The 20,839-nt window shown below is 44.9% G+C and overlaps 1 protein-coding gene across 21 annotated transcripts in view; it reads right to left on the reverse strand.

The window, feature by feature from the left end:
• The window catches only part of Ehbp1 (EH domain binding protein 1), a 287,180-nt gene that overhangs the window by 244,982 nt on the left and 21,359 nt on the right, over nucleotides 1-20,839 (reverse strand). For 6 of the 21 annotated variants that reach the window (XM_063273261.1, XM_063273259.1, XM_063273253.1 and 3 more), the window contains exons 1-2: nucleotides 7,070-7,108; nucleotides 5,540-5,950 (exon numbers count right to left, since the gene is read on the reverse strand). In XM_063273261.1, the coding sequence (XP_063129331.1) occupies nucleotides 5,540-5,643 (104 nt within the window). In that variant the 5' untranslated portion in view covers nucleotides 5,644-5,950; nucleotides 7,070-7,108. Of the gene's footprint in view, nucleotides 1-5,539; nucleotides 5,951-6,759; nucleotides 7,112-20,839 lie in introns of those variants that run through there. The other 15 variants (XM_006251568.3, XM_063273260.1, XM_039092088.2 and 12 more) reach the window with 5 other exon arrangements.

A 20,839-nucleotide genomic window follows, 5' to 3' on the forward strand; every position in this document is an offset into this window, starting at 1 on the left:
AGTCTCACAGAGGTGACTCTAACTGAGTTTCCCTCTTCCCAGGCTGACTACCAAATTAACATAGTATGAAACTGCCCATAAGTCATTTTACAGAACCCACGACTAATTAAAATGAAGAGAACAGGAGACCGTGGAGTGCTCAGCTCTAAGTGGGACATCTACATCACACATACATGACCGTCACAGAAGAGGGGGTGGAACACTGTAAGAGTCAGAGGTACCAGACATCTTATTAAAATAAACACTACAGCACTGGACGTGATAGAGCTGTTCTTATAAACTCAACGTGGCTGTGGCTTCCTGTGTAAGATCTGCACAAGAGCGAGCCAGTCAAAATCCCAGGGGGAAAGGCTCGTGAAGTCCTGGCTCCTGGGCATTGCAAATGCCTGAATCTCAGGGAGACGTTTAAGTAGTGAGGTTCTAAAAGGTAATGGCACCCATGTGCCTAGGCCGCCACCCCCACGAAGCATTGGGCGCTCGTGAGGCCTAATGAAATCCTGTTTTCCTTTGCGCAGTTTATCCTCTCTTCTCTAATTACACCACTCCTTTTTCTCGTCCTGACTATATTCATAACCCGTCCTTACTATCACTCACTCTTCAGCTATAACCTCTAAAGTTCCTCCTCTACTTTCATTCCCCACACCCCTGGAGTAATGCGTGAACCATCGCAGTAGGCCTGGGAGCAGCTGCAAGGCAGGGAGCACCTATTTACCACGCAGAGGCCAAAGTTTAATCCCCGGATTGGGAGAGTAAGTAAGTGATTAGATAATGAGAGGAGTGCAAACGTGGCTGACAAAAATATCCTTACTGTGTGTTCAAGTCTGCTTTTACATACTCGGAACAGATTTTAAATTTAGCACTCGTATAAAATAATCTGAGCTCTGGCAAGTATTTAAATCAAGAATGAAAAGAATGGGAAAAAAGAGAAAGTGATAGCATATGAGTTTAGAAATTGGGCCCGATTTATATTTTCACAAGGACTCTAAAGCAAAAGAGATGTTAACTAAAATTGATTATAATCAAGTTTTATATAATGAAAGTTCTTTAAAGTTCTACTGAAGGATCCACTTACAAGTAAAATTCCTATACAGCAAAGCAGAGAGATACATGATTTCATAGGCACTATCGCCTTATTAGCTTTAAATTGAATTTTTACTAAGGATTTATATATTTGTTTATTTATTTATTTTTCTGTGTATGGAAGCTTGCCTACATGTCTGTACACCACCTGTGTACCCGGTGCCTACGGAGGTCAGAAGAATGCAATGGACTCCCTGGAGTTAGTTACCGCCAGTTGGGTAACTAACCTCTGTGTGGGTGCTGGGAACCAAACCAAGGTCTCTACAGCAAGAGCAACAGGTGTTCCTGGCTGCTGCACTGTCACCCAGCAAAGATTACACAATCTGGTACTGTCGTCTGAAAATTACGGAGCACTGGAGTGCTTCTAGTATTAAGTCCGTCTCTAATCATAGACTCTGATTTAACTGCCAGGCCCTTAATGACTGTGACTAATGAAATCAAGCCACCTACTCAGCTATCATCAAGTTTGATTTTCACTAGTGCTTCTGCCCTAAGAGGTGTTAACAATGGTGTAAATGTGGCCCAGGGGAAGAAGGACACAAGGGAATCTACAGATTATAGGACAAATTTTTCTCTTTTTTGGTAGGGGTTAGTTTTTCAAGAAAGTATCTCTCTAGCGTAAGATGGCCTCATGTCAGGATGACCCTCTTGCTCCAGCTTCCCTCATAGCTAGATGACACATACAAACCGCCATGCCCCACAAGAAAATGATTTTTGTTTATTTATGTTTACTTCATTTGGTTTTTTTGAAACAAGGTTTCACGTAATCCCATGCTAACCTATAACTGGCTTTGTAAGAGAGACCACCCTTGAATTCCTCATCTTCCTGCCTCAATCTGTCAAGTACTAAGATTCTAAGTGAATACCACCAAACCCAGGAATAAACTGATTTTTTTTCCCTCTTAACTGGAAAATAACCTGAATGTCTACGCAGCTAAGAAATGAGATTGGTGGGAACCCTAAACGACCCGGGCTGCTGTTTGCTCTCCACAACCTGATGGCAAGGCCCTGTTGCTGGAAATAACACCCACACGGCTCACTGAACATGGGAAGTGGAGCTGGTGCCTCTCTAGAGTCTTCAACCCCATTGGCTGGCGTTCTTGGAACCAGAGGTAGCCTGCATGCTAACCAAAGAGAAATAAACACCAGCTCAGCTGCAAGCCCTCTGATCCACAATGGCATCCTGCCAGCAAGGAATGCGAATGCGGCCATGGTACAAAGCTTGTCGGAGTGACCAGCCAGTATCTGGTTGATGTAAGGCCACTCCATGGGGTGGTGTCCAAAACCAGAGACTAGATAGCCAGAGACCTAGGGGACAACCAAATATTAGCAGTCTCTAAAGGAGCAAACAGTCCACCTCACTTACAGATCAGTACCTTGCTCAGCCGTCCTCCGAAGAGCTCCCTCCTGCAGTAGATGGGAACACACATAGAGACCCACAATGGGGATGATATCCAGATAATGAGAGTCCTTAGAACACTCAGCTCTCTAGAGGATGTCCCCATCAAATCCCTCCCCTCAGGGCTCAGGGATGCTCAGCTAAAGGGGTAAGGGCCAGAGGGGATGGGGGGCTCCTGGGAAACAAGGCCTTCTAAACCCAGCAGGATAACCTCACCGGAGCTCACCGAGATGATACAGCAAGCAAGGTCTACACCACAGGGCATCCTAGAGCTGAAAGGAGAAGTGGACAGAAGCCCCATCCCTAACCCAGAAGCTATCTCCAATTGGTAGCCTCTTGCAAATGAAAAAATGGTGTTCTCCAATGGGAGTAAGCCTGGGGAAACAGGCCACTCTTAAGGTAGGCTGTGCCCGACGGTCAACGCAAACCATTTATTTATTGATTTATTTTTTACCCTTCAGATTTTAACGTATATATCATGGCTTCCAGTTTTGTGTATTTATGAGATCCCTAAGTGTACGAAGGGGTGTGTCTCTGCCAGTGCTTCTGAGTCTATAACTGTTTCTTGTACCCTTTCTTGGGCTGTCTTCCTTCTGTTTGTTTTGTCCTGTTCCTTTCTTTTTGTTTTATTTTATTATTGTCCCTCAAATGACTGTTTTCTAAGGAGACTCAGAAAGGGTGTGGATCTGGAAGGGAGAAACTGGAAGGAGTAGAGGGAAGGGAAACCATAGTCAGAATATATTGTGTGGGAAAACATTTATAATTAAAAAAAGAAAGAAAATGAGATCAGGTCAAGTATGGGGGCTCACACCTATAATCCCAGAGCTCATACACAGAGGCTAAGGAATCTGAGTTTGAAAGCAGCCTGGTCTTACAGTGAGACTCTGTCTCAAAATTAGATTCTCAGTACACCTCCAAGTTAAGAATCAGAGATAGTAGACAACCTTCAAAGGCAGAAGCCTGGTGTCCATCTAAACTTTTCCTTCTCCTTCCCGCCATTCCTCCCCGCACTCTAAGTGCTCTTCCAGTGGATGCCCTCCAGACCCTCTGCCACTAGCTGGCCCACACCGTTCCTCACCTTATCGACAGCTACACTCCTAACACTGCCTTGGTTACCCACCCTTTCCACACCATAGCCAATTACAGACCTAAACATCTCTTCATCTCCAAACTTCCACAGCGACCCCATCACCAACACACTAAGGCACCCAAGTTGCCGATAACATAGGACTTTATATGATTGAATTCTTCCAGGCTTTCAAATGCCCTACCTGTCATTTTCCTCACTCAACACTCTTATCTAAGGACAGGGTTTGAATTTGGATCCCAGAGTGATCAGAAACTTGAAATCCTTCTGCCTCAGCCTATGCTATAATTACAGGGATGCCCTGACCCACCCGGCCCTCGGGGTATACTTAAAGCCTCGTGATAAAAAGCTGTACTACCTGAATTCCCAGCACGTATCCTGCTGTAGGTTGTCTAAATAAGCGGATTTTCTAAAATGTTCCTCGCTTCTCCCTCTCTGATTTGATGTATAACTAAGATTCTCTAAGATTCAGTCCGAAGCCGGGGAGATAGTTCAATCGGCGAAGGACTTGCGCCTGCGCACAGCGTAAGAACCTGAGTAGTTCACTCCCCAGCGTCCATGTAGAAAGCCGAGAGTTTGGGACCCTGGTGCTGGGGAGGTGAAGACAGAATCCCTGAGCCAGCCTGGCCTAATAAAAGTAAAAGAAAATACACTAAAATGAGGTCACACTCAGCTTAGATCCCAGGAAAGCAGAAAAAGGCACCGCCTGCTCCCTTACTAGCAGTCCTGTCACTGATTTGTACTCTGTGAACCCTATAGATAAACTCCAGCGTTTCATGGGCATTTACTATGTCGTTGCTCTACCGATCTGACCGTCTATGAAGTGGTACCATTACTCTGCACATGGGGGCTGAGTTACAGAAGGAACATCCCCCGGGATATCCAGCTGGGTGGGAACAAACATTTACGTCACTGAACCCATCACAACGTAGAGTTATGTACATTTTCTCACGCGGGCCCATGAGCAGCTTGAGGGCAGGGAGGGTGCCATTTCTGTCTCTAAGCCAGCAATATGTGTATAAACCAGGCAGACTTCATACATTCAGATACACACATATATGAATATATATTTCTTGAATTGACTTTAAAATAACATTTCTTATAAACTCAAGACAAAACTAAGAATGCTTGGGGGGTGGCAGTGCAAGCCGTCTTCGTTAGCAAGAAGACGACACTGGAAGTGAGCTTACTGACAGCGTGAGGTTACAGTCCTTGAAATGGAATTATTTCCTTGTAATAGTGCTTAGCCGTTATAATAAACCAAAATTCAAAACACTTAAGATCACCTTTTTCCCCCTCAGTATATAAGGATTCTCATTTCTTATCGTTCCCAGCAGTAAAAGAAAGCCCTAAATTTACTTTCCTCAAATGGAAAGAGAACAGGCAAATGACAGACCACTGCTACTAATTGCTTCCCCAAGTCCTGCCAAGAAATGTATCCCATTAGGCAATTAAGAGAAAATACAGTTGCCTGACTAAGCACTTCACAAGAGAATGTCTAAGGTTGTGTGTGCACTGGCATTCCATTATTCAAATACTGAAAAATTCTCTAAGCAAAAAAAAAAAAAAAAAAAAGAACAAAACAAAACTTTTCTATAGCCAGTCTATAGAATAAAAATTTCTATGTTGAGACGTGTCACGTTAAAATATATGCACACTCATTCTCTTTTTGAAGTCATAAAAATAAAAGTTATTCTCGCACCAATGATACATGACCAGAAGACCAAACTACGCTTCTTAGGTGTGTTCTCGGTTGCGGTCCTCTGAGACACTCTGGAACGGGGTAACTGAAATCCACAGGGACCGTGCCAGCAGCAACAGCACACACACAGTACTTGTTAGAGTGCCTGCACCTTGCCCGGTTTCTACACACTGTGTACCACTGCAAGGCAAACTGGCTACAAAAGACCCACGGTCCGAGCTTCAAGGTGGTTAGGCAACAAGACCTCAATCTACCCCTAAGCCAATCTTACCATTTCTTCGTACATTCAACCATCAGCTCCTGGTAGGAGGCCACGAACTGGAACTTGGATGCGTGTTTTCCCACACGCTGCAGTCGCTTCCAAACTGAAGCCATGGTGATAGGTCAGTAGACTGGAACAGCTCTGGAGCAGAAGCAGCACAGCAGCTCTAATACAGCAGAGGGTCCAAAGCACAAGCGCTCTGCATGTATGTCTGTGCTTTCAACAAAAAAAACTATAACTTGAGATGACGCTTGGAGTCCATAGGTCTTCTCCCTGTTTCACAGGGTCAATCCTATCTTAGATGAACGGCCCAGTCAAGAACAGTTGATGTACAGGACAGGATGACTGAGAGGAGGTTCCCTCATGGAGACATCACCATTCCACCTCAGGGGCTATATATATGACGTGGATTCTGGAGAACTGAAAAGCAAAACACAGACAAAAAGAGAAAGAATATGAGGACAGAAGCATGAGAAGTGTTAGATAAGACGGCAACAACCTCTGTTATCTGCATGGTTTTCAAACAATGAAACAAAACACCGGCCTCAAAAGCCAGTAACATCAAGGATGCAAGATACCAGGGAAGAAATGACAAATCACACTGAAAACAGGCGGCAACACACCAGGTTGTCAGCACCAACAATTGAGAGATGCCAGTCGGGCCCTGCCTACCCTACCTAGCATCGCAGGGAGAACAGGGCGGGAAAGTCGGTGATGCTGATTGATATCTACCACCAGTTAGGAGGAGTGGAGTATTTTTTAAATAAACTTTATTTTTCAGTCGATAATTAATAGCCTTGAGCCTCAGAATGTGTGCTTAGAACAACCCGGGTTGCAGGGAGAAATGCTGGTTCAGTAGGATAGGGAAATGGATGGAGAACTAGGAGTGGAGGGAAATCTCACGGCACAGGGAGGGCAAGGTCCCAGCTCCAGGCCACTTTGCTTCCCCTTCACCTTGGCTGCCAGGAGGAGGGGAATGGAAACTCCTGCCTGGGCTTGAAGCGATGACCAGCCTGGCCAACGGGCAGTGCGGGGTGCAGTGCCTCCCTCCCCCATCAGGGACAGCCGGCCTGAGCCTCATCTCCTCACGCACCGAGTGCAGACCCCTGCCTCCGCACAGACAGGCGTTGCCAGCCGCGGTCCCTGTCACCCAAACCTTGCCGTTAGATACCAGCCTCTGTCCCCGAACCCCAACCCCTCCGCCTGTCCACTCCAAGCCCTCCTCACACCTCTAATCCCGCTGTCCCCTCCTTAGAGCAGCTCTTCGGTCGCCGCCGCCTCAGAAGCAGCCGCCGCCACCGAGTCCTCCATCCCCGCTGGAGCCGCGTGGAACAGCGAAGCCCGGCGCGGCGCTCCTTTGCGGGAGCCGGGGTCTGCAGCTTCCCGGGGGGACGACGCCCGCCCCCTCCCGGCGCAGCGCCCCCTCCCCGGCGGAGCGCCCTGCGATCGCCCGCCCGCCCTAGCAAGCCCTGCCAGAGCCGCGGCTCAGCGCCCAGATCCCCCTCCCCCGCCTTCCCCGGCCGCCACCACCACCATTACCTCCCCCGCCGCACCTCTCACACTAACCCTACCCACGGCGACTCAACCTCGGTCCGCCCCGCCACCATTGGCCGAATCTGAGGGAGCCCCGCCTCCTTTGTGGGCGGGACTTAAGTCTGGAGGTGCGTCCCATTGGTAGATCTTCATGCCGATCACAAGGGCTCCACCCCCAGACCGCGAGGGGTTTTTTTTCATGAGGTGGAACCCGCTGGGTCTACCCTTTTCCTTAAAAAAAAAAAAAAAAAATTGTAAATCACGAAGGACAATCCCGCCCATTCCCTGGAATGGTTGGGAGGACAGCGGAAGGCGGGAAGAGTAAGGATGTTTATAGTGAACTGGAAAGCGATTGCTGTAGGTAGCTGTCCGTCAAAGGCACCGTGGCTGCAGGGCAGGGTTTCTGGCTTCTGCTGTAGGAACCGTGCGGAGTCTGACTCTAGCGGCTGCCAGGGACATTGAGGTGCTGTGGTTTCTCTCCTATTCTCTTCCATCCCCACCCACGAGCTGAGTGCTCCTCTCCTGCGCCACTAGCAGCCAGCGATTTTGCACGCGCAGCCTTTATTTCACTCAATTCTTTCCGAGTTTTTCCCCTGACCTTGCCAGGCTCCTGACCCAGGTTCAAGGAGGGCTGAGCTGGACATAAAATGTTTACAGTACAGTCTCTTCTTGTTCTCATTCTCAGCATTTCTTTGAATCTTACATTGTCGTGTTCCTTTGAGGTCTCATTATCCCCTGGTATGAGCTGTGGGTGGATTAGGGAGTGGTTGGCTATATGGTGGTTAAAGGCTAGGGAGAGGACAAAACAACTTAATAGTTTGAGAGCAGTGGTGTTTACGTCTATTAAAAGAGTCAAAGTCTCGGGCAGCTGACATGCCAGAGGTTACCCTCGAACTCATGATCTTCCTGCTTCAACATCCAGGTTACTGAGATCGCTGGGGTTTTAGGTACACCCTTATCGTCACAGGCGTGAAGCTCGGCCCGGCTACAAGATCCATTTTGAGGTTGTGAAAGCTATAGATACTTTCTCAAGGGGCAGGAAACATCCATTCTGTACCAAAAACACAAAAATTTTCTTTCAGCCTTAGACGTTTCACAGACCTCGGATATAGAGAAAGAACGAAGGATAAAATTACAACTTTTCAGGACTTAACAGTAAAGTCAGATTAACTGAGAATGGGCCTACGGATGTGCCTAAGAAAGGGGTGGGAGGGTATGAGAGAGAAGGGGAGTGGGGGAGACAGAAGAGGGCAGGGAAAGGAAAGGGGAGGGGAGAGGAGAAGAAAAGAGGGGGAGCTGAGAGGGAATGGTCAAAAAAGTAAAACTCAGCAATTCCTCAGCAAGGAATGAGATCCTCAGCAGAGTTTGGGAAGGAAGGAGGTGGAAGCAAGTGTGGAAAAGGCAAAATACACATTCTTTTCAGGCTACTTCCTAGCTGTATTAAAGTTGGAGGCAAATTTGTTAAACTGACTTTAAAATTTTTGGTGTTCTGGGGAGGATGCTTTGGAGGAGGGGAAAAGAGGAGGTTGTGAGACCGATGTATAGAGTAGGAAGCATGAGTCGGATGGTATACACCCAGGAGACACAGAGGGGAGGCTTGAACCCAGTACCTAATTCCATTTCGACTCTCAGGAAAAGAGAGTTGTCTAAGAAAAAGTACATCTTATAGCAAATGGGGCAGATATCGCTTGTTTTGCTACAGTCTTAATTCAAGCAAAACGATGTATTCTTATTTTATATACATTATAGAGTTCTCAGACTCTATATCATTATGCCATTATGATCTAAGTAATATGTTCTCCTTCGTTAATAGGTATTGTGTGTATAGACCTTTTCAATGGATAATTTATAGAAGTGGTCATAAACTATGTTCATCTAAATCTAAGAACTCACATGATAATCAGGGTTTTTTAGACTCTCCTTACTATTCTTTATCATAAATACTCAAATGTTCTAATGTGGACAGTCTGGTCTAGTTTATTATCCTTTCTCTTCCTTAAAGGAAGAGGGTACATAAAGAGGGTACTTCATTGTAAAGAAACTATCTAAAGAGCAATGTTCCGAATGAGAGGAAAGAGGGGGGGTGGAGGAGGGAGGGGAGGAAGGAAGGAGGGGTGGAGGAGGGAGGAGAGGAAGGAAGTAGGGGTGGAGGAATGGAGGAGGGAGGAGAAGGAGGGAGGGGTGGAGGAGGGAGGGGAGGAAGGAAGGAGGGAGGGATGAGGAGGGAGGGGAGGGAAGGAGGGATGGAGGAGTAGAGGAGGGAGGAGAAGGAAGGAGGGATGGAGGAGGGAGGGGAGGAAGGAGGGAGGGGTGGAGGGTGGAGGGGAGGAAGGAAGGAGGGATAGAGGAGTGGAGGAGGGAGGGGAAGGAGGGAGGGGTGGAGGAGGGAGGGGAGAAAGGAGGGAGGGGTGGAGGAGGGAGGGGAGGAAGGAGAGAGGGAAACAGATCTATACAGCTCTTCCCTCGAGGTGTAAAGTATTTCAAGAGACCAGTAGTCTTTGTTTTGTGTTGTTGTTGTTGATGATGATGATGGTGGTGGTGGTGGTTATTTTGATGTTGAGACAGGGCCTTTCTATGTGGCCCAGCTGTCCTGGAACTCTTTATTTATGTAGACTGGGGTGGCATCCAATTTACAAAGATCTGGCTGCCTGTTTTCTGAGTACTAGGAATAAAGGCATACGCCCCTACACCCAGCTTAGTATTTTTCTTGACTGTAAACTTTACTTTTATTTCTAGCCAGCAAGGTAGCTGTGGAAAGAGTTAAATTGTCTACAGAAGTCTAACATTGTTCTGCTGCAGAGCTCAAGTGCATGGGCTGGCTGCTGAGAGCTGCAAGCAGCAGTCGCCTCTCCACACAATACTTTAAAAATAACCTGTCTAGCAGCTAAATTGATTGGAGAGCTTTAAATACAGACTATTCCAAGGTTGTTTGGTCTGCTTAGCCGACAATTAAGTACTAGCAAATAATGACCATATTAAACACTATTAATAGCACATTAAAGTAAGTTTCTATTCTCAAAGAATTTTCAGAAACAGATCTCAAGTGTGTGTGCAGGAGAAATGACTTAGCCTTTCTAAGATGGGATTTCCTAGCCTGTAAAACCAGGAGGCACACCCAGATGTTGAAACACGAACATAAAGTGCCCGTCACAAAGTAGATAGACAAGGGATACTAGTATATGTTATGTTTAGTAGCAAACTTAAACAAGACAAAAGCAAAACGTTTTCAAGAATACCTGAGCAAATAATTACTTGGCATAACATGTCTCTGCCTGGAAAGCTAAGGGCCCTCAGACAGTCCACTTACCACCATTCCTCACACAGTAACTCTGTGGATACAAGTGCATACCAAAAATTTGGGTGGATTTGAGACTTTATGATAATTACTTAGTGTTTATGTGCCTTCATTCCTCATGACCACCCTGCAAGCCAGGTTAACTGGAATCATCTGACAAGCCACAAAGTTACTTTTTCCTGAAGGCTTTCCTGACCACTCTTCCTCCTTCCAGGATTCCTGCCCTGTTTCTGCTGCCCCTTTCTAGCTCACAGTTTACATGGGGCTTGATTTAGCATCAAGTCTGTCCCAGGCTTAATTTGCATGTAATAGAATATAATGGAATGTAGAAAAATGGCTGCAAAAATTTTAATTTTACTGAACAGAAGAGTCAATATTTTCTTAAAAATTAAATTTTGCCTGTAAGTACTTTCAAGCATAAATACAATAAGTGGGGAATACCATGCACAGATCTCAAACCTTCTTTGTGATATGGATTTAGGAAAGGACACAAATTATTTTCAATGAACCAGCTTTTCACAGCAGAGACGCCCAAAATAAAGATTATCATCTAGGATATGCAGCTATAGGCTTGCATCATTGTTAATTTCCCTGGTCACAAAATTCTTCTCTTTGGGTTTTACTTAGAAATTGTCAGCAGTGTTAATGCAGGATTAAAGTACTGCTGGAATTTGCGACTTAGAACACATTTTGCTCCAGATTACACCACTACAGGTGTTTGCCCTTTCCCAGTTACCATACCAGTTATGCTGTACACAACGACATTACTGCAGCTTAGAACTCATAATAGATTGTTGTAAAGCCATAGAGGGGGGCACAATTCAACTTTTATTACCTAAAAAAACCCCTCCGTGGCAAACCAATGCTTTTGAAATTTTAACCAATGGTTTTTACAGTTTTTCTAAATACTTCCTTTTACCCTGTGGCATTCTTAAATATCTCACCCCAAGCTGACCTTACCATTACATCTCCACTCCACTTAAGCTGCCCTTTGCTCATTGTTTCAGGGGAGAAATGGAATAGAATAGAATAGAATAGAATAGAACAGAACAGAACAGAATGTAGAAAAATGGGATCCTCAACCCCTTGGTGTCTGCAAAGACTTATCCTTTGGAGAATAATGGAATAGAATCTAAGCGATTTGCATTGCTCCACACAATACCCTCTAGTCACACAAGTGACCTGAACACAATGCGACTGGTCCAAATTGATATTGTTTTAAGTATAAAATATGTAGTGTTTTCAAAGAGTCACTGTGTATAAGAAAACATAATATATACCTTATTAACTATTTTACACCGGTTACTCATCGACATTATCACAGTTTTAGATATACTGAGCTAAACTTTACAAGTAATTTCCCTGTTTCTTTATCTTTTTATTCTGGCTGCTAGTTGTTCTGTTTCTGTTTTGTGCAAACCCCTTAGGGAATAAAGGACCAGGACAACCTACCAGAACTTAAAAATAACACAATCCAATCAAATTTTAGTGATACACAAAACATTCTATACCTGCCTATCCAATAGATATCCATAAGCTACTTGAGACCGTCGGGACACTTAAAGACTGGTTAATAAAACTGAGTAGCTTGGCTGGACCTGGAGAGATGGCTCAGAGGTTAAGAGCACCGACTGCTCTTCCAGAGGTCCTGAGTTCAATTCCCAGCAACCACACAGTGGCTCACAACCATCTGTAATGAGATCCGATGCCCTCTTCTGGTGTGTCTGAAGACAGTTACAGTGTACTCATATATACATAAAATTTTTAAAATCTGTAAAAAAAAAAAAACCATCCTCTTTACTGATTGATACAGATGGATGCTTGCAGCTAACTATCTGACTGAGCATGGAACCCCAATGGAGGAGTTAGAGAAAGGACTGAAGGAGCTGAAGGGGTTTGCAACCCCATAGGAAGAACAACAGTATCAACCAACCAGAACCCCCAGAGCTCCCAGGGATTAGACCACCAACCAAAGAGTACACATGGGGGGACCCATGACTCCAGCCGCATATGTAGCAGAAAATTGCCGTGTCTGGCATCAATGGGAGGAGAGGCCCTTGGTCCTGTGGAGGCGCGATGACCCAGGTAGCGGAATGATAAGGTGTTGAGCTGGGAGTGGGGACTGGATAGATGGGAAAGGGGATAATATTTGAAATGTAAATACATAAAATATCCAATAAAAAACATATACCTTTAAAAACAACTGAGTAGCTTGAGTTTTAGTATTAATCCATCGTAATTACCACAGTATAACTAACTGTAATATAAACAACTGACTACCACAGTGGACAGTGTAGGGAACCATCGAGGCTCTGGACGATTCAGCATAATTCCTAATTATCTAAAAAGGTACCAAGGCATTGGACCCACACAAGGAGCCCTGCTGATAAGGCGAAAAGAACTCAGGGGCGGTCGGAGGCTAGACACTTATAAAATCTAATCTAAAATCTTGAGAGGAGTCGGCATAGCAAATGCAAAGCCAGAATGAAGTGTTTCATCTGCCCTGTCACCCAGATGTCATGTGAGCCTTCTCTGTTGAGATGCAGGCTCTGCCACACTGACAGCAATGACGCATATGCCACCCTGTGGTGGTTTGCATATGCTTGGCCCAGGGAGTGGCACTATTAGGAGGTGTGGACTTGTTGAAGGAAGTGTGTCCTGTTGGGGTGACCTTAGAGACCCTCCTCCTAGCCACATGGAAGACAGTCTTCTCCTGATTGCCTTCTGATCAAGACGTAAAACTCCTGGCTCCTCCAGCAACGGTGACTGCCTGGACACTGCCATGCTTGATGATAATGGACTGAACCTCTGAACCTGTAAGCCAGCCCCGGTTAAATGTTGTCCTTTACAAGACTTGCCTTGGTCATGGTGTCTCTTTTCAGCCATAGAAACCCTAACCAAGACACATCCCATGCAGGTATTGGGGCATAAAGTTGAGATTTGGAAGAGTAATGGAAAAAGTATTGTTTTGCAAACCTGACTTTCTTTAGATTGAGAATATACCAGGAGAGGGGGGCGGGAATGTGTGTTGTATTTATATGATAATTCTAAAAGAATACTTAAAACATGTTCTACCTTCTATTACAAAGGCTCAGATTGATGTGAAAGCTTAGAAAAGCTTCACTGGTCAGTCACCATCCCATGCACCTCTAAACCTAATACTTGGGAGGCAGAGGCAGGAAGGTTGTAAATTTGAAGCCAAACCAGGCTGTAATGTGGGATCCTATCTGATGGATGGGCAATTAAATCATCTTTTAAAAAAAACCTAACAATGCTGTATATTCTCTTGTGAAATTGCTTTATCCAACTCGCCCAAGGACAGATCTGTAAAGGAACCTTTGCACGATGGTCTGAGATGGTACTATGTCTAGGACCTAAACTGTATGCTAAAACTGTAGGTAGTCTGGGCTAGCCTTAAACTCATGATTCTCCTACCTCTGCCTCTTGAGTTCTGGGATAGAAGCAAGAGAACATCCTTGACCGCCTTTAAACTCACGCAGATACAGAAACTTGTGTACCTACACCAATGATTCACACGGCCGGTTATATTCTTAACTAGCACAGGGAATGATTAGACAGCTTAGAAATCCTCAAGAATACAATGCAGGCAATGACATCAGAATATAGATATCTGGGGCTAGAGAGAGGGCTTATCAATTAAGAGCACTGCCTGAGCCAAAGGACCCAGGTTCAATTCCCAGAATCCTTTGTTCCAGGGGATCCAACACACTCTTCTGGCTTCCGTGGGCACAGGCATGTCCTGTAGACATGCATTTGAGCAAAACGCTCACTGTCTCAGGCTTTCTACTGCTGCAAAGAGACACCATGACCGCGTCAACCCTTATAGGGAAACATGTAATTGGGAATGGCTTACAGTTCAGAGGTTTACTCCATTGTCATCATGACAGGGAGCATGACAGTAGGCAAGCAGGCATGTGCTGGAGCGGTAACAGAGGTCTACATCTGGATAGGCAGGAAGAGAGAATAAAGCTAGGCCTGGTTTCAGTAGCTGAGATCTCAAAGCCCACCCCCTAGTGGCATATTTCCTTCATCAAGGCCACACCTACTCCAACGAGGTCACACTTCCTAATAGTGCCACTCCCCATGAACCCATGGGGAACATTTTTACTCAAACCTCAATACTCATAAAACAAAACTTTAAAATATCTTTAATGTAGATCCTCAAAATGCTAACAAAACGCTAATAAAATGCTAAGGCGTAAGTCGGAATAGAGGAAGGTCGCAAAGCCATTATGGGTCAACTAGATATCACCCCTGATTTTAGAGATCAATAAATCTGCACCCTGTTCTCAGTCTGAGTCTCCAGATTACTGGAGATAATTTCATGGAGGCGGAGTCCTACTCCGTACTGTTGTATATGTCAAGGCGGGTGCAGCTATTACAGAACCTTTGTGCATTGCAAGTTCAGTGGTCAGTTCCTGCAGTTGCTACGGACCACAGAGGTTTCCGTTGAACTGGGGGCTCTTTCTGAGAAAGATTTTACAAAATTCAGTGAGTAGAAAATTAGAGACTATTAACTATGGCTCACTGGTCATTCCTCCTGAAGAATCTTTAATTATATAATATATAATATATTTATTTTATATAATAAACTCACCTTAGCTTCGTTTCTCCCTCGTCTGTAATAAGACTACGTTCCAGATCGCTAGATATTACAAATACCCAGTGCATGTGTTCCTCAACGTAATTCCGCAATGGCTATATTTAGTGTGTACAAAATAACATAGTATCTTCTGAAATAATTGAGTAAGATGGGACAGGCCAGAAAGAAAAATCTCGGCTAGCCATGAAAACGCTCCCACAGTGTAATGTTATGGGAGACACCCCCATACCAACAAAGCAGAGAACAGGGAGATAGGATGAGACAGAACCTTGCCAAACCCAGACACTCACAGGGGAGGAGAAGCAACCCTTTGGTGACGCTTTCACATAGGAGCTGACTGAAAGGATGAGCCCAGCTTTCAGAGGGCTGGTCTCCTTGGTACAGTCTGGCAATCTTCTGGGTAGGGTAATGGGGGTAAAACTTCCAGGCCAAATGCAGGAAGAATGGGTGTCACAGCATCCGTTCCAGGTCTCCTTTTAACATGAAAGCTGCTGGTTATTTCTTTATATTCTCTTGCAACTCTGGGATTCTATTTTTAAACATCCCCAATAATAACAACATATCAATGATCTCTTTCTCTGGGTAAGACCCAAGTTTTGTATCATGATTCATTCTTCTAAAAAAAAAAAAAACCTGATCTTTAATATTAAAACTATGATATTCTAACTCTCAGATAAGTTTAATCTGCTTCCTTTTTAATTCTTTCCTTCTTTTTGTGTATACGTGTGTGAGAGAGGTGCATGTTTGCATGTATGTTTTCACGTGTGTAGGTGTATGTGTGTACACACAGACCCAAGGCCAGTGTTAACAGTCATCTTCCATGTCTCTTACATCGTGTTCTCTGAGGTCGTATCAGGGTCTCTGACTCAAACATAGAGTAAATGTAACTCAAATGACTCTAGAATTGCAGGCAGGTCACCTTGACCACCTGGCCTTTACCTCGGCTCTGGGGATTTGAACTCCGGTCTGCCTGCTTGGTTAACACTTTAACACCTGAGCCATCTCCCTAGCCCACACATTTAGTCTCTTCTAGATGCAGAATAAGGTACTGTTTTGAGTCACGCCTACTGAGAAAGTCCTTAAAATAAGTGTCAGTCATTATTTGGGTCCCATTGCCTATTTAAAAAACATATAAGTGCTGGAGACACAGTTCGACAGTTTCAAGCACTTACTGCCCGTGCAGAGAATGTGGCTCTGGATCCAGAGGATTTGATGACATCCTCTGTCCTTCGCAAGCATCTGCATGCATGGATGTAGCACACAGGCGGGCAGGCAGCACACATGGGGGCACACAAACACATACACACGCACAAACACACACACTCATGCACAGCTAAATAAATAAGTACCTTTTTTTTCCCTAGTAACTAACCGGCTTCAGGGTAGAAAAAGAGGCACCTCATTTGGCTAAAGTTACACATGTGAGAGAGGAAATAAGTTGACCATATTTGAAATCTGTGCTTGTTCTTGAAGAATGAAAACAAGAACAGGGCACATATTATTAACCGTTTAACTTACATTCTTTAACAAGTTCTTAGCCAGCCACCATTGCCCGGGCCTATCGTGAGGAGCACGCTTCTGTGTGCAGTGTGTATGCCCCAGCATAAATCATAGCTTACAAAATTATCATTATCCAAACGGGCAGTTCCCAGAGTTAAGGCACCTCTCTTCCTCAAGCCTGCCCTGCTGCCACAGGGCTGTGCTATGGGTGTGGCAGGAACTGCTTTGCATACGCTTGCAGCAGTCAGTCAGTCGACTTTCAACACTTTTGCCAACATGTCTTCAGCTTTCTTTTACCCATCCACGTAGGATCTGACTTCCTGGCTGACCTTGAGAGATTTAAATCAACACAGAAACATATCTGGCTCTGCCAAAAGGAGTGTGTCTTAGGGTTTCTACTGCTGTGAAGAGACACGGTGACCATAGCAACTCGTATAAAAGAAAACATTTAATTGGTGCTGATTTACAGGTTCAGAGATCATCACAGGTTTACAGGTCCATTATTGTCACAGTGGGAAGCACGGTGGTGCACAGACTGACGTGGTGCTGGAGAAAGAGCCAAGAGCTCTACATCTGGGTCCACAGGCAGCAGGAAGAGAGAGAGAGACACTGGGCCTGGCTTGAGCATCTGAAACCACAAAGCTCACCCCCAATGACACACAGGACCACCCCCACTTCAATAAGGCCACAACTCTTAAAAGTGCCACCCCCTGTGAGCCTACCCAGGTCCACTTGGTTTAAACCACCATAGAGTGTCACTTTGAATGGCAGCTTCCAAAGTGGTTTTAGAATATCCAAGAGATTTGGACTTCTCTTGGCAGTGTTCCTGAGTAAAATATGCATTTATTTAATAACATATATTAGTGGATAGTTATCAAGTTTGAAGTATTACACAAAGTGGAGAGAATAGAATACATCGAGAGAGAGAACAAAACAATTCTGCCCTCCTGGGCCTCACATTCCTCGTCAAGTAGAAATGATTATTCAAGCATTTGCTCTAGAAAATCCAAGTTGATAAGAGGGGAGTATGCTTTGTCTCACAGTGACACAAAACGTGGGGAAAGTGCTATAAGTGACAGCACTTTGGGGACTATCATTCATAAATCACTCATTCAGTAAGATCCAATGTAGTATTGTACATTGTGTTCTTTCCTCTGCGGTTGTTTATATAGAGTCCCATTATAGACAGCACAGCACACACAGATTTACAATATATATTTGAGCTGGAGTCCTGTTTGTGTTCATTTGGTTCTTTTTTTTTTTTTTTGGTTGTTTGTGTTCATTTGAATTATAGCATTATATTACTATTTTGTTATTAGTTTTGGGTTTCATTAAGCACTTAGCAATATTGACACTATTTCTTATAATAATAGTTATAATACAACACTACTGTAGCTATAAAAAGTATAAATCATCACATACCCAACTGAAATTACATTGTCTGAAAGAGATGATATGCAACTTTTAACTGTTAACCAAAACAACCTTATCAACATAGTCCCTGGAGCTCACGTGCAACATTTAACAATGTAACAGTTACTAAGAATGTAACAGTTTTTGAGTTGTGACACCAAGTGTGGTGTCACATATCTGTAATTCCAGCATTTGGGAGGTGGAATCAGGGACATCCTCAGCTATATGGCAAGTTCAAGGCCAGTGTATTAATTACTTTTCTATTGCTGTGATAATACACCGTAACAAAGACAACTTGTACACGAGTTTAGTTGGGCTCATAGCTCCAGAGTGTTAGAGCGTGTAGTGGTGGATTGAGGCCTTGTAGGCAGCTTCAGTAGCAGCTGAGTGTTCACATCCTGCTCCTTAAGTAGGAGGCAGAGAACACACCAGAATAGCATTGTTTACAAACTTCTACCCCACCTCAGTGACATCTCTCCTCCAACAAAGTAAGCATTCAAACATATTAGCCTATGGGGGCAGAGGGAGGCTTTTCATTCAAACCACAGCAGTCTGCCCGTCCTATCTGAAACCTTGTAACCAAACCCACATATCTATATACTCCATTCCAATTGGCTCACCAACTATGGCTCATAAGCTGTTTAAAAAAAAAGTGGGGGCTGGGGATTTAGCTCAGTGGTAGAGCGCTTGCCTAGGAAGCGCAAGGCCCTGGGTTCGGTCCCCAGCTCCGAAAAAAAGAACCAAAAAAAAAAAAGTGAAAGAAACCAATTACTATAATGCTTTGAAGGTCAAACTGTGGGACACTGAAAGGCACCCTGGCTCCCAGTTGAGCAAAGGCTTGAAACTCCAGACTCTGAAAGGGACAGTAGGCATTTCTCCTGACTCCCAGAAAACCACTAGCAGCAACCCTCCATAGATATGTGGCCATCAGTCACATAAGGGCAACTCTGCAGTCCCTCCACAGGTAGAGGATGTGACCACAGGTAGGCTCAAGGCAGAGGTAGCTAAAGGCCTGGAGGCTTAGTCAATGAACTTTCCTTCCCAGACACTCCTCCCCGCAAAAGGTGTTTAATCTCAGGCCTACCCTGAGAAGTAGGATACTGTTTTATTCATCCACTTCCTGTCATAAAAATAAATGTCTTAAAGCCAAAGACTATCTTTTTATTGGATCTACCTTGGGGGAGCCACAGAGAAGGCTTCCCCTACAGAGCCCCATTTAATCTCCTGTAGAAGGCCTCCCTATGCTCCCAGTGTCGCCCGCCACTAAGCCAAGCCAAGCCAAGTCAAGGACTCCCCCCCGCCCCCGGGACCAACCACTAGAGCTTCCCCTTCTTTTCCCTTTCAGCCCTGGGCTAGATCCAGCCCTGCAGACCCCCACTCTGTTCTCAGCTCTTCTGGCGCATTCCAGTGACGCCTGGATGCCCAAGAGTCTAAGAACCAGATGGTCCCAGTCTTGTTGCAGGCCCATGGACTCCTGAACCAGCTCTGGCTGTGTCCTGCTCTCAGGTTGTGCTTCCTCAACCCTGGAGTGGTGTCCTGTGGCTTCCCACAGCCCAATACCCACCCAGTGAAGGTGCCGGGTAAAGTGCAGTCAACTTCCCGCGTCCTGCCTCCCTGAGCAGCCAAGCCCAGTGCTGGAGTGGTGGCAGGACTCACAGTAAACCTACATCAAACATAATAAAAATTTCAAAAGGTACAAAGGAAATCAGCTTCGGGGTATTGCTCCAGTGAGAAAGCTCCCCTGCTTATGAAATTCTCTTCGGTGTCAATGAAATGATATGACAAAGGAGGCAAACAGGCAGTTGAGGAAGATGGGGGCAGCTGATGGCCCCTGCTTTCCCACTGATGTCTTTGTATGTTCTTTTGGAAAAGGAGAAAGGATGCAGAGAGAAAGGAAAAATGCACATCATCTTAGTCACTTTCGGGTGTTTATATGATGACACAATGAGAAACTTGGCTCCACAAAACAATATGCCTTGTGACACGAGTGAAGGACAAGTTGTTAAAAGAGGAGCAGTGGAGTGCACCAGTGCTGCACAGGGACAGGAATTCAAACAAGGAGTCATCGGCCAGGCTGGGGACGGGGGATGTTCAGCAAATTCTGTCTTTCTGCATGGAATACCAGGCCGTGGTGAACAGATCGTTTCTAATACAGTAAATGTCAAAGCTCAGTAAAAAGAAGATAGTCCAAGAGAAGCTGCTGGAAGTTCATATCGACAAGGACATAAAAGATGGCTAAAATGTAACACTCCATTAATGAAGGAGACCAAGGACCAAGACGGGAGGGAGGATAATGCTACCCTTCTATTAGATCAGGACAGTGATCTTTTTCACACAACAGGAAGGTCTTTATATCTGAAAGGCCACACAGCTGTTGGAAGCAGAGCTCAGCTTCCACAAACACGTGTTCACTCTGAGGACCAAAGAGACCATAGTCCTCATCTTTCATCTACATCAGACTGTTGTCCATGAGAGAGAACAGCTGTGCGTTCTATTAAGGTACGCTAGTTTATTGTCCACCGTATAAAAAGGGATGCCTACTTACTTTCCCGAAAATAAATGACTCTCAATAAACTCCTGGCTATTGAAAAGAAATCCTTCCTGGAGTTCAGGGCGCAGAAGAAACCAGTGAGGTAGCTCAGACGTAGGTCCAAACCAAGAAAAAAGGTGCCCTGATCATGAAGACATATAGAACTACAAACATCATTCCACCATGCCCAAGGTGCTGGGTAACTCTAATTTTTTTTAAAAACTACTTTTAATGATTGTCGTTAAATACTTTAACTTCCCTTCTAGCCCACCACCCACCAGAGATAGTGGAAAAGAAAGGACACAGGGGAAGCGGATATGTTTAGAAATGGTTTTTCAGTGCAAACCCCATCTGCATTATCAGGAAATCAGCAGTTCAGTTCACGGGTCAGCAGCCGCAGTGCGATCCACTCAC

This window comes from Rattus norvegicus, chromosome 14 (assembly GCF_036323735.1).
Source record: "Rattus norvegicus strain BN/NHsdMcwi chromosome 14, GRCr8, whole genome shotgun sequence".
Lineage (NCBI taxonomy): Eukaryota > Metazoa > Chordata > Mammalia > Rodentia > Muridae > Rattus > Rattus norvegicus.